Genomic DNA, 13,432 nt, shown 5'->3' with positions numbered 1-13,432 from the left:
GCGGGGACGCCAAGGACACAGGCTCTGCCGTTGGGCTGCGGGCGGGGCGCTCCGTCGGGAGGTAGTACGGTGTCTAAGAACTCCGGCTTGAGTGGGGAAAATGAATGGAGGGTTGGGAGGGAAATGCTGGGGCTCTGGGGGGGGGGGGGGGAGCGTCCAGGGCGGGAGGCTGGAGCCAGCACCTGGAGTCGGACGGGTCCGGCAGAACAGGCGGCGAACGGACGAGCGTTGGCGGCCGCCAGGGGGCGCCGCGCTGGCGTGCGCGGGCCGACAAAGTCAGGGGCGGGGCTGCGGCGGAGGGCGTGCGCGCGCACGCGTCATGTGTCACGGGGTGGGGCGGGGACGGCGCTCGCGGCCTGGGTCCTGGTTCCGCAGTCGCCGCCGCCTACCCTGCCCCATCGCGGCCCGGCTCGGCCCCATGTACCGCGCGCTGTACGCATTCCGCTCGGCGGAGCCTAACGCGCTGGCGTTCGCCGCAGGCGAGACCTTCCTGGTGCTGGAGCGCAGCAGCGCGCACTGGTGGCTGGCGGCGCGGGCGCGCAGTGGCGAGACGGGCTATGTGCCGCCCGCCTACCTGCGCCGCCTGCAGGTGAGTGTGCCCCCTCCCCGCCGGGCCTCCGCGGGCCCTAGGCTTCGCCCTGTTACTGGCTCGCACTACCGACCCCAGAAGACTGGGTCCGCGGGACCTCCTCCAGAGGGGAGTTTCAGAGCCTGACCGGTGGCTTCCTCTGGTCTGACGATGGCCCCATTTCTTTCCAACCCCACCAAGACTGGGACCCCAAGAGGTCGCACCCCCACATAAAACCAGGCCCTTGACAGCCAACACTGAGGACTTCAGACCTACCAAGAACTTGACTCTGGGATCCCAGACCCATTGGGATCCCATATCTGAACCCCCATCTGAATAGAATTCAAGAGTCTTGGGTTCCAGCCCCACCAAATTCTGGCCAGTTCCCCAGATCCCTAAGATTTCAGACTCTTAATTGGTCCTTTTTCTGGATCCCCATGATCCCACAGTCTTGCCTCCCACCCTCAGACCCCCCAACTGGAGTCATTGTTTCCACCACGGAGACCTGGGCCACCCTGGACACCACCTGTTAATTCAACCATCCTCCCTGTCCTCACCCGCCCCCCACTTGGACCCTGGAGCCATAGGCACCCCCATCCCCTAGATGACCCCCAAAGCCCTGAGGCTTCACTGCCTGTCCATGTCCTATACTTAGCCACTCCCTAAGCTCTTCCTAAGACTTCCCACCCACTTTGAACCAAGGATCCCAGCCCCTGCTGACACTTCCTGGCACTCCTTTCCCCCGTCCCCCAAGCCTCAGGTCCTGACTTTCCAGACTTCCTTTCTTTGAAACTGAGGGAGCTCCATCCCTCCTTGTCCCCAGCCTGGAGTGGGGACTTCTCCCATTGGGAGGAACTGAGACCTCCCCATGTCTTTCCCTGGTCTGACTGTGGCCCCATTTCCTTCCAGGAGAGGCTGCAGCCCCAGTTCATGTTTCCCCAAGAGTAGTCCTGCTGTTGGGGCTGTGATGCAGTGTCACCAGCTGGTCTGTCTGACCACCGGGAAAGAAGGCCTGGAGCTTCCAGGCCTGGCCAGTGCCAGACACCCCTGTGCCGTTCTAGCCCCTAGCGTTTAGGAAGCATCCTGTCCTAACCCAGTTCAGGTCAGAAATAACAGGAGAAATTTGGAGTTGTCATCAGGTCTTACCAGAGGGATGGGCCCTGGGCAGTGGATCCTCGGCCTTTTCCCACCTAGAAGCGCCTGGAGTGACAGTGGGCAGTGTAGGACATCAGGGATGCTAGGTGTGGAGTGAGCATGTCAGACCCAGCCTCTCTGGGGCTGAGGGGCTGGTGGAGGCCTCTTGTGAAAGTCATGCCTCTCGTACACGGGCCTGTGAGGCCCCCCCCTGGCCAGGGCCGGTAGGGCTGGGTGTTTGGGGAAGGCAGAGAGGCTACCATCTTCTCTACGTCTTGGTTTCTTTCTGCAAATCTCCGTGCCTCAGTCTCCCTAATGCTCTTATTCCGACTCTCCAGCTGTGTTTGTCTTCCTCCAACTCCCTCGTCTCTCTCGCCGGCTCCCAGCTTCTTTCTGCGTGGTTCCCCTTTGCCGTCTCTCCCCACCTCCCTCTCTATCTCTGTTTTTCTTACTCTTTATGTGTGTGTCTTTCTCCTTATGTTCCTATTTCTGTCCCCTGCTCCCTGCACTCTGGCATGCCCCATTTTACCTGCAGGGCTTTGCTGACCTCCGTGTCCATCTGTCTGTCCCCATCAGGGAAGCTTTCAAACCTGTTCTGTAGTGACAACATCACCTCAGTTCTGAAGCTCCTCTGTAGCCAGATGGACCATGTGTGCCAGGGACAGAGGAGGGGTGGAGGTGGCCGGTCCCACAGCTGTCCCTACTCCCTACCCCATGCCAGGCAGGCTGGGTAGATTGGGCCTGTGAGTTGATGGGGATAATACAGAATCTGGGACAGGTTTTTATGTCCCATCCTTTGCCACAAACACAGAACTGCTGCTTTCTGGGGTGGGTCTAGAAGATTCCTGGAACATCTTAGGGGGATGAGGGCTAGTAGCAAGGATAGGGAGAGGAGATCCTTTTGTCCCATTGTTAGCTACCAGGGACTGCAGAAGGCTCTATGAGGACAGGGCTGTTCTGGAGTGTGACCTTGGTTTTGTGAGGGATCAGCAAGATTCAGAGTGATTTGTTAAGGATTCAAGACACTGGAGGCTCCCTGCTTGGCATCAACCTGAGCTCTAAGACAAGCCTGGAGATAGGCTAGGTGCGTGCTCCTGGCCTCAAACTGGGGGTCCTCGGCCTGTGTTTTTGCTCTGGACTTCTGGTTTTCAGAGACAGCATAGCTGAGGGCCTCATAGGCCACGCCCCAGCTCCCTGAGTGACGCAGTTTGAGAACCCCATTTTGTATTCTAGTCCAGCTTGCTGTGTCCACATCTGGCATCCCAGGCTTTAGCTGTCGTGGTCCTCTGTCCCAGTTCTAACTGCTCCCCCCTGCTCCCCCCACTCAGGGCCTGGAGCAGGATGTCCTCCAAGCCATTGACCGGGCCATTGAGGCTGTACACAATGCAGCCATGCGGGATGGTGGCAAGTACAGCCTGGAGCAGCGTGGAGTCCTCCAGTGAGTGGGGGTGGGGCAGGGTACCTCCCAGTGAGCACAGTGGGATGGGGTCCTTCAGTGGGTACAGGGGAGGCGCTGAGGCAGGGTTGGGGGTAGTGCGGAGTGGGGTGGAGCATAAGGGAGGCAGGGCGGGCCTGGGCTGTGGGGGCCTGGCATCTCACAGTGAACGTGTGAAGACTGGGGGTTGGACGGTGACAACCCAGTGATCTCCCTGTCCCTTCCTTAGGAAGCTGATCCACCACCGGAAAGAGACTTTGTCCCACAGGGGCCCCTCTGCCTCCAGCCCTGCAGCTATGACCCCGTCCACAAGTGACCATTATCTGGATGCCGCTGCTGCTAGGCAGCCCAATGGGGTGTGTCGTACTGGCTTCGAGCGGCAGCACAGCCTGCCAAGTTCCGAGTATCTTGGGGCAGACGGAGGCCTCTACCAGGTACGTGGTGGGAACAGCCTGGGGAAGGGAGGTGCGTGGGGCCTAAGGCCTTTGTCCAGAGGCTCGAAGGGTCCAATCGGGTCGCAAGCAGCCCAGAGCCATAGCCCTGCGCACGCCAGGAGCACGGGGCCCTAGCCAGGCTGGCAGCCCAGATGGCAGCCTGTCCTCTCAGACGTCACTTGTGCCCTCGCAGATCCCGCCGCAGCCTCGCCGAGCAGCACCTACCACACCACCTCCGCCCGTGAAGCGCCGAGATCGTGAGGCCCTGGTGACCTCGGGGAGCGGTGAGAGGCAGGGTGGCGGGAGTTGGGGGGGCTCTGTGAGCTTGGGATGGTTGCTCTGCGATGCCAGACTTGGGGGGAAGACAAAGCGCATGTTGGGGCAAGTGGGGGCCGTGGGCATGGTGGGGAGGGTCTGACAGGAACTGGGCCCTGTACCGGGGACAGGGGCTCTGGGCTCGGAGGGGTAGGGCCCCCAGGGGGCTGCCCCAGCACAGCATCCGCTCTCTGCCCACAGGCGGCCGCAACACCACGCCCTCCGGGGGCAGTTCTGTGTCCAGCGGCTCCTCAGTCAGCAGCACCTCCATTGACACGCTCTATACCGGCTCCAGCTCATCTGAGCTGCGCCCCAGCTGCTCACCCACGCCCCCACCTGTGCCCCGCCGCAGTGCTCATACCACTGTGTCCCAAGCTCAGCCCCCTCCGTCCAAGGTGCCAGCCCCTGAACCCCCTACAGAGGAGGTGGCAGTTGATACACCCTCAGCCCCCGATGAGCTGGAGGCCCTGGGTACACTGAGCTTGGAGACCACAGAGGAGAAGGCAGGGACTGAGTCGGTCGTGCCCAGGACCATCGGGGCAGAGCTGATGGAGCTCGTGCGGAGAAACACTGGCCTGAGCCATGAGCTGTGCCGCGTGGCCATTGGCGTCGTGGTGGGTCACATCCAGGCCTCCGTGCCGGCCGTCTCACCTGTCATGGAGCAGGTCCTCCTCTCGCTGGTAGAGGGCAAGGTGAGGGTGCGCAGCAGGGCCGAGGGCCTCCCCATCCTGTGCCCCCCTGCCGCCCCCGCCCCTTTCCCACCCTCTCACTTATGCCCAGCCTTTACTTGACAGGCATATGTTGAGTCCTCACTCTGGGCCACCACCAGTGAGTGTGCTGGGTGCCGGGGACATTTAAGCTGATCCCTGAAGGAGACAGGGAGGAAGGGCATTCTAGGCAGGGGCTCAGCCTGGACAACAGCCACGAGGCGGGACTGAGCCTGTCTCACAGGAGGAAGTAGAACGAGGCCACTGTGGCTGGAACACGGAGGGAGTGAGCAGGTGGTGTGGGAGGAGGTGAGACCTGGGACAGGTGACAGGTGAGACCAGATGTGAGTGGCCAAGAGTTCTCTCTAGCTTCAGGGAAGGAATGGACACAGGGCATGAGAGAGGGCAGTGCCTTGCTGACCTTGGCATTGGGGAGAAGTAGGTGCTTCAAAGATTCTGGTGGCCTAAGTGCTGACTCAGACATGAGTGAGGTGTGTGGGCATCATGGGGAGCCGTGGTAGGGGAGCAGGATTGGAGGGCAGCGAGCCCAGCCTCCACAGGGGCCTCCTCGGCGCTCCATGGCTCCTGCAGCTCGGGCTTACGGACGGGGGAGCAGTGGGTTGATGGGCTTGCCTATGCTGGGCATGGCTGGCACTGCTTGGCTGGCAGGGTTCAGGGAGAACATGGGAGGTGGGTAGCTGACAGGCCTGGTGCCGCTTTGTGTAGAATTGGAGTGTGGGGTCTCAGTCTCCTTCAAGCAGTGACGGAGTCCCCGGCCCTGCTGGAGGAGGTTTGTCCAGACACGAGATGAGAGGCAAGGGTTAGAAAAGGCCGCACAACGTGTGTTCCGTGCAGAAGCCCGTCCCAGGGGCTTCTCCAGACAGACTAGGGGGCAGTGGGGCTACTTGCAGAGGGGTGAAGAACTGCGCTGGCATCCGTGGGAGCTTTGATGTTGAGGGATGGGTCATGGGAACAGGTATTGGTGGGAGCTCGATGAGGAGCAGTGGCAGGAAGGGAAGATAACCCTGGTCTGGTCCCCTCACTGGTCCTAGGACACTGACCAGGGGCAGCTCTGGTAGGTGAGGCCTGGATCCCTTGTCTGACACTGCTTAGAGCTCATGCCCGTGACCCAAGGGTCTAGGTTGAACTCCAGGCTGGGGGCCTCCCTGGAGGTGGTGCTGGGCCACGACTGTGCTGAGCCCACTTCTCCTTCTCCCCACAGGACCTGAGCACCGCCCTGCCCTCAGGGCAAGTCTGCCATGACCAGCAGCGGCTGGAGGTGATCTTTGCAGACCTGGCCCGGCGGAAGGACGATGCCCAGCAGCGCAGCTGGGCCTTGTACGAAGACGAGGCTGTCATCCGCTGCTACCTGGAGGAGCTGCTGCACATTCTGGTGCGGGGTGGGGCCCCTGGCTGTCCCCGTGTGCAGAGCAGCCACCCGCACCCTGCTGAGCTCGCTCACGTGTGGCCGAATGGCTCACACCGAATGACTCTGTCACGCTTTTTCCTCCCCACAGACTGATGCCGACCCTGAAGTTTGCAAGAAAATGTGCAAGAGAAATGAGTTCGAGTCTATCCTGGCCTTGGTGGCCTACTACCAAATGGTGTGTGCGAGACAGAGGGGAGGGGGCCAGGAGGGACCCGGGCAGAGGTGGGGTTCCAGGCACTAAGCACACAGGGTCCCCCGCCAGGAGCACCGGGTGTCGCTGCGGCTGCTGCTGCTCAAGTGCTTCGGTGCCATGTGCAGCCTGGACGCAGCCGTCATCTCCACACTCGTGTCGTCTGTGCTGCCCGTGGAGCTGGCGCGGGACATGCAGACAGACACGCAGGGTGAGGCAAGGGGAGCTTCCTGCCATCGGGGGGCGGGGGGCCGCCATCTGTAGGGGCTCTGACTGCCTGTCTTTCCCCCACAGACCACCAGAAACTCTGCTACTCCGCCCTCATCCTGGCCATGGTCTTCTCCATGGGGGAGGCAGTACCCTGTGCGCACTATGGTAAGAAGGCGGGCCACTGACCAGCTTACTCTAGGGATCCCAGAGCCAGCTGCAGCCGGGACCCACTGATGGGTGTTCCCAGGACTCACAGAAACCCAGGGAGGCTGGGAAGTATGGGGGAGGGGGCCGGGCTGCAGACTTCTGTGTGCCCCTCCTGCAGACCACCTGGGCACCCCCTTCGCCCTGTTCCTGCTGAGCATCGTGGAGGACGGGCTGCCCTTGGACACCACAGAGCAGCTGCCGGATCTCTGCACGAACCTGCTTCTGGCACTCAACTTGCACCTGCCAGGTCGGGGTGGGGCCGGGCTGGGAGGTAGCAGACCAGCTGCCAGGGGCTCCCCAGGCTTCACACCTGTGTTCTCATCCACACCTGTGTCCCTCCTCAGCCCCTGACCAGAACGTCATAATGGCTGCCCTGAGCAAGCACACCAATGTCAAGATCTTCTCCGAGAAGCTGCTCTTGCTCCTGAACAGAGGGGGTGAGGGCCCAGGAATCCTGTGACTCCCTGGGGTGACTCTGGGCCCCCCACAAGGACCGCCCTGACGTCTCTTGCCCCGCCTCCTAGATGACCCTGTGCGCATCTTCAAACACGAGCCGCAGCCACCACATTCTGTCCTCAAGTTCCTGCAGGACGTGTTTGCCAGCCCTGCCACTGCCACCATCTTCTACCACACGGACATGATGGCGCTGATCGACATCACCGTGCGGCACATCGCGGACCTGTCACCCGGAGACAAGGTGCCTGGTGCCCGCTGCAGCGGGGACGGTCCCTGTGTAGAAACTGAAACACAGTGGGGGGGACATGACACTGAATGGAGGCGAGAAACGGGGCCGCTCCTGGCTCCAGGTAAGAGTGGGAGACGCTCAGGGGCCTGATGGGTGTGCCGGGACCCAGAGGAGGCAGCCGTGAGTGAGGTGGGGGTGGGCTGTCCGAGGGAGCGGCTCAGAGGGCAAGCTGGGAGGCGAGGAGCGTGGGAGTGGAATGTGGCGGCTGTGAGAGCTTCTCCGAGGAAGGAGGAGTGACCTAATGGACATACATGGAGTGGCCAGCGGGGAAGCAGCGTGGCGTGGACGGGTGAGGAGAGGCTGGCGGCGGGAGAAGAGCTCGGGGTTGGGTGTTTGGAAGTGGGTCAGGCAGGGCTTGCCGCTGCCCTCGTGTTGGGCAGCCGATGGGCGAGGCGTGATTGCTAAGGTGGGGAGGAGCTTTTGCGAGGGGGCCGTATGGTGGATAGAGTTGGGTTCTGATGCGCCCAGATTGAGAAGACCCCTGCTAGACATCCAGGCACGGAGGACGTCGGGGAGGCAGCTGGGGCTGGAGAGACACTTAGAACAGTGTGTGCATAGATGTGGCGGGAAGCCTGTGGCGGCGTGATCGCGTAATGGGCAGGCAGGTCGGAAGGAAGCTCAGGCCTCGGCTCGGGACCCGTAGGGTAAAAGTAGGGAGAATCACAGGAGGGAACGCGGAGAGCAGGAGCCCAAAGCCACGTGTTTGGAGGAGGAGGGAGTGAGCCGTCTCCGCTGTTAGGAGCCTGGGTGAGATAGGGGCTGAGAATTGGCCACTAGGTTTGCCACAGATTTCGGGTGGAGGACGGGCCATGGCTGTGGAGTGAAGGGAAGAGAATGTAAGTAGAAGGTTTGAGAGAATCTGAAGCCAGAAGGGAGTGGAAATGGGAAGGGGCCGGGGGTTGGAAGCAGTAAATGGAAATGAGTCTTGTGAGTGTCTGTGAGCGGGAGCAGGAAAAGGGGGCATTGCTGCAGGGAGAGGTAGGACTAGGGGGAGTGCTTTAAAGGTGGGAGAGGCTGGTGCATGTTTGAGCCGGAGGGAATGATCCCGCAAGCCTAGGGAACTGGCTGGTGTGTTGTGGGGCGGGGTTGGGGTGGTGCAGAACGCGAGTAGATACGGGAGGGTCCAGGCCAATGCTGGGGGAGGGCCCCCAACAGTTCATTCCGGTGGGGACAGGGGAGGTGTAGGTGCTGAGAAGACAGGGCTCTCTGAAAGATGGCTTGTTTTCTCCATGGAGCACAAGGCCAGCTGACTGAGCAGTTTCGGTTTGCAAAACAGGGAAAGAGGGCAAAGTGGCAGAAGTCCCAGACAGTGCGCGCCTGGCGAGGTCTGTGGCCAGGCGTGGATTTGAGGCCGGTGAGTGGCTGTGCAGTTGTCTGCCGCTGAGGCCCCAGGCAGGCGCGCGGTCTGACCAGGGTGGGCAGTCAGCGGGGTGATGATGCCTAATCCAAGGTAAAGAGAGACTTGAGGGGTGGTGAGGGGGACAGACCAAGAGAGAAGAGGCTGGGTCAGGTCACTGGACTGGGGGTGTCAGTGAAGGTAAGGAGCAGCTTGGGTGTCAGATTGGAGGGGCTATGGCACTGTTTAATCCGAGGTGCTGGGGAGGTAAGTTGGCGTTGGGAACTGGAGACAGGTTCAGAGCGCACGGAGACTGTAAAAAGATGGCCACATCTTGGAGCTGGGCTGGGTTTGGGGTGTGTGGGGAGAGACAGATTCAAAGAGGACACCTGCAAGCTTGGCCTGCACATTTGAATGGACAGCAGTGAGTTTGACGGTGGATATCGGGGTTTGAGGTCTCTTTTGAGATATGCAAGAGATGACAAGGGACAGTTGGATGACTTTTATCTGGAGCTCACAGGAGAAGTCTAGGCCAGAGGTACAAGTTTAGCTCACATTTGAAGCTGTGGTTGTGGAGGAGGTCTTCCAGGGTGAGAGAACAGAGTGGGAACCAGAGAGCCTCTGATTATAGACAGCGTTACCACAAGGGCTCGGCATTAAAGGTGGGGGGCCGGGGTTTGCCGGTTCTTCTTGCCACCTCTCTGAGCCAGGACTCCCTCAGGCCAGCCACATTCTGGGACTGTGTGCTCGAGCGATTCATTCATTCAGTTACTCAACAGCTATTGAAGGCCAGTTCTGTGCCAAGTACATCTGAGTGCTGGGGATGTGACCCTGATCTGGTTTTTTTTTTTTTTTTTTTAAGATTTTATTTACTTATTTATTTGGAGGGGGTGGGGAGAAAGAGAGGAAGAGAAGCATCCATTAGTTGCCTCTCACACGCCCCCAACTGGGGACCTGGCTCACAACCTAAGCATGTGCCCTGACTGGGAATCGAACCGCCAACCTTTCAGCAAATGCTCAACTGACTGAGCCACACCAGCCAGGGCTTCGACCTTGATCTTCACTGATGTGAGCTGATCCACAGCCCCAGGATCCATGTGGCTGCCATGAGGCAGTAGTGGCCTGTCCCTGCCTGGCGGCAGCACCTCCCTAGGGTCCATGAGCTTGCCTGCTCTTCCCACAGCTGCGCATGGAGTACCTCTCCCTGATGCATGCCGTGGTCCGCTCCACACCCTACCTGCAGCACCGCCACCGGCTCACTGACCTGCAAGCCACACTGCGGCGTATCCTGATGGAGGAGGACGCCTCGCCCCAGTGCCAGATGGACCGCATGATTGTCCAAGAGATGTGCAAGGAGTTCCCGGTGCTGGGCGAGGCCCCCAGCTAGCACCTTCCTTTTCGCCCTTCCCTGCAGCCCTGGGCAGGGGTCAGAGGACTTGGGGCTTGGCCCTAAGAATGTTTTGCACTGACAGTGTTCAGGGATGTGGTGGAGGAAGGGACCTGAGCAGGCCCCCCACCTGAAGTAGGGCCAATGCGAGGGGCCAAGTGCAGGATTGAGGACCATGCTCTGGGAACAATGCTGGGGCAAAGGGAGTTTGTGAGCTGAAGTCCCTCCATCTCCCCATAGGCTGCCTCTTCAGCATGTCCCCCTCCCACTCCCCATATACACATGCACACTCAGAGTCCTGCTCCTGCTCCAGGCTGGGCCAGAGCCCCCAACCCCCACCTGTCGGGTCTGTATCCTGGGCTTCAGCAAGCCATGTCCTTGGGGTGAGGGGAGATTTCCTGCCAGCTCTGTTTTCTTGCCTTAGCTTTGCAGTAAATGCTGCTCATGTGCTTCTCCCGCCCCCATGGGGGTTGCTGCCCCTCACTCCCACCCCCAGGGGCCTTGGCCAAGCTGCTGCTTTGAAAGCAGAATCTTGGAGACAGGCCACCTATCCTTGAGCCTCATAGAATGGACTGATGGCGCTGAGAAAGCCAACGACAGATTCTATTTTCTCTGTAAAAATGTAGACTGAAAAGCCATGTGTATTTTCCTATGTGCTGCAGCTCACCTTTGGAAGTAAATTACAGGCCTCTGCAAACAGGCTTCCCGGTATGATCCTGGGGCGTGGTGGGAAGAGGGTGGGCAGGGGCACTGGGACCTCAGGACCTTGTCTTTAGCTTGCGCTGCCTGCTCCAGCCTGAGGAGGTGATGGTCCCTGACAGGCCTGTCTTTCAAGGTCCCTTGAGCCCTGTTCAGCCTGTCTTCCTTGAGTTCCCACTTCTGGGCCACAGCCAACGAGTGGCTTGTGGTCCATTTGCAGGTGACTGCCCCTGCAGGCTTCACTTAAAATGTTTCTTTGCCACGAAAGTCATCTCTTTCTCCCTTGTCGAAATCTTACCCCAGCCCTGGCCTCTGAGCACCTGGGCCTTGCCCAGCTCTGTTTTGTCATGGGCTCAGCGAGATCCTTCATTTTGCAGCTTCAGCAGAGATTTGGTCATTATGGTGGGGCAAAAAGAGTATCTGAAACAGATGTGGGATTAGATTTGCACTACTGTTCGAGGGGCATTAGAAGTCATTGGGCAAAAACTATTTTCCTTCTTGGCTCCCGAGTTTAAAAAGTTCTTGCTGTAAGTGGGGGGAGGAGAGTCAGGAATTCACTGCCAGACACCACGCAGAGTGTGTGTTTTTTTTTTTTAAAGATTTTACATTAATAAAGATTTTATTTATTTTTAGAGAGAGGGGAAGGGATGGAGTAAGGGAAAGAGACAATATGCCAGAGAGAAACACCAATTGCCTCTTGTATGCACCCCAGCCAGGGACCAAAACCGGCAGCCCAGACATTTCATTTCCCCTGATCAGGAATCCCAACTGCCAACCTCTTGGTTTGCAGTGTGACACTCAGGCCACCAAGCCACACCAGTCAGGGCACGTATTATTTGTTTTTAGAGAGAGGGGAAGGGAGGGAGAAAGGGAGAGAAACATCAATTTGTGAGAGATCAAGCGGGTTGCTTCTCACGCCCCCAAACTAGGCATGTGCCCTGACGAGGAGTCGAACAGGTGACCTGGTTTGCAGGCCTGCACTCAATTCACTGAGCCACACCAGCAAGGAGCAGAGTAATTTTTATCAGTTCCCTTGATTTTTCACCCAAGATGGTTTTTATCAGATGATTTCATGTATCCAGAATCCCTGGTACTGTGACTTGTCTTTCTCAGTGGGGTGGTGAAGGCAGAGGACTTTCTCCCAGCAAGGTTGTAATGCAGTGAGCAGCACAGAGAGGCCAGCGCTAGGAATGGGGCCCCTGGGAAACAGGTCCTTGGGAAGCTGAGGCAGTAACATTGGACGGAACTCATGGGAGCAAAGCCCAGGAGGCTGATGGGGAGACAGCCTTAACTATCCACTCAGAGGGTTAAGCAGAGGCTCTCCTGGACTTGAGGAGGGGCTGCAGTGCCTGGCCCCAGTAAAAGCTCTTGCACAACCTGGTCCCTCTTCATCCTGGAGGCATTATGCCTCCCTTTCTCATCCCGGATTGCGACTTTTCTCACTGGGGTGCTGAAGGCAGAGAACCACGATTCTCTTCCTGAAATACTGGAATTCAGGGGAAAGCACAGGTCCTTGGGAAGCTGAGGCTGGGACATTTGAGTGCTTTGCTCTGTTCCCTATTATGATGCACACACTGACCTCGTGGGAAGAGCAGGGCTGTGATGTGTCATCTGTCCCAGTGCAGGCACTTGGGGACATTGTGGCCCTAGGGCAGGAGGACCAGAAGCCGCTGCCAGTTTCACAGGACTGTCCAAGGGGCCTTTGCGTCTGTTTGTAAGGGATGCAGAAGCTCCTCTCTCCCGCCCTTAGGAACCCAGACCGTACATCTGGTGTGAAGCTCCGACCTTAGTGGGTCCTCACAATCAGAGATAGAAGAGAGGTCCACTTGAGCTCCGCTGCCGGAGCCGCAGAGGGTGCTTAGGCTGTGGAACCTGTGGGAACCCCGCCTCCCGGAAGCAAAAACGTCAAGAGGCCAAAGAGTGCGCTGTCTGATTGGCTGACGATGATGTCATAGTTACCGTTTGGGGCCAGAGACCTTAAGTAGGGGTCCTCCGCTGGTTCCAAGGAGGAGACGCGCCCCTTGGAGCATTCTGGGCCCCTGACCTGACCCCCTCCTCGATCCTGGGACACCCATGCCTTCTGCACGTGGCGCTGCAGCCCGCTCTCGCTGCTGCCTTTTCAGGCCGGTTGGTAGAGCGCCTCCTGGGCTATCCTGGAGCCTGCGAAGCCCCCTCTCCCCGGACAATGAGTCCGCCGCCGGGGGCGGAGCCTCCCATTGTGCCAATAGAGATGGTGACTTTCTGATTGGAACGCTGGGGCGTTCATCCACCACCCCTCTCGTCATCCGTGGCGTCATTCCTCCGCGCCTGCCCATTGGCCAGCCGACCCCGACTTTCGCCCAGAGTTGCACTGAGCAGGAAGAGCTGGCTTCAACTGTGGGGAGTAGCACTGAGCCTCCGTATACCCTTCAAGGGGTTAAGGGACGCGGTGTTAACGTCCGAGCGGCCAGCATCCGAAGAGCCAGGCCCATAGCCGTGTGGCAACACCGGGCTCCACGTGGCATCCCAGAGTACTCGAGACCTGCCACTTGGAGAGAGGGAGGGGATGTAGCCTCCAGTGGAGGACCCCCAGCCACGGGAGACTATTGGGGGCCGTCAAGACAGGGAAGAGTTTGGTTTATGCTTCCGCCTCGAGC

The 13,432-nt window shown here is 59.3% G+C and overlaps 1 protein-coding gene across 1 annotated transcript; it reads left to right on the top strand.

Annotated features, from left to right (window-relative positions):
* The first annotated feature begins 319 nt into the window (after positions 1-319).
* On the top strand, positions 320-10,794 carry NCKIPSD (NCK interacting protein with SH3 domain). Its single transcript, XM_090284691.1, has 13 exons — positions 320-589; positions 3,031-3,140; positions 3,367-3,571; positions 3,765-3,855; positions 4,088-4,578; positions 5,816-5,986; positions 6,111-6,197; positions 6,285-6,423; positions 6,507-6,587; positions 6,748-6,876; positions 6,974-7,066; positions 7,154-7,326; positions 9,894-10,794. Exons 1-13 carry the CDS (start codon positions 320-322, stop codon positions 10,095-10,097), a joined length of 2,244 nt encoding a protein of 747 aa, XP_090140817.1. The 3' UTR covers positions 10,098-10,794.
* Positions 10,795-13,432: the final 2,638 nt, after the last annotated feature.

Source organism: Furipterus horrens, unplaced genomic scaffold (genome assembly GCF_987537825.1).
Source record: "Furipterus horrens unplaced genomic scaffold, mFurHor1.1.pri manual_scaffold_7, whole genome shotgun sequence".
Taxonomy (NCBI): domain Eukaryota; kingdom Metazoa; phylum Chordata; class Mammalia; order Chiroptera; family Furipteridae; genus Furipterus; species Furipterus horrens.
Note: the sequence above shows the minus strand (reverse complement) of the source record. Positions and strands in the feature narration are given on the sequence as shown.

What these genes read in the sequence shown, in the direction of transcription:
- NCKIPSD (XM_090284691.1), top strand. Translation starts at nt 320, where the DNA reads ATGTGTCACGGGGTGGGGCGGGGACGGCGCTCGCGGCCTGGGTCCTGG. An exon ending in AGGAGCTGCTGCACATTCTG is followed by an intron (nt 5,987 to 6,110) that starts GTGCGGGGTGGG and finishes TCCTCCCCACAG; the next exon opens with ACTGATGCCGACCCTGAAGT. An exon ending in ACCTGTCACCCGGAGACAAG is followed by an intron (nt 7,327 to 9,893) that starts GTGCCTGGTGCC and finishes CTCTTCCCACAG; the next exon opens with CTGCGCATGGAGTACCTCTC.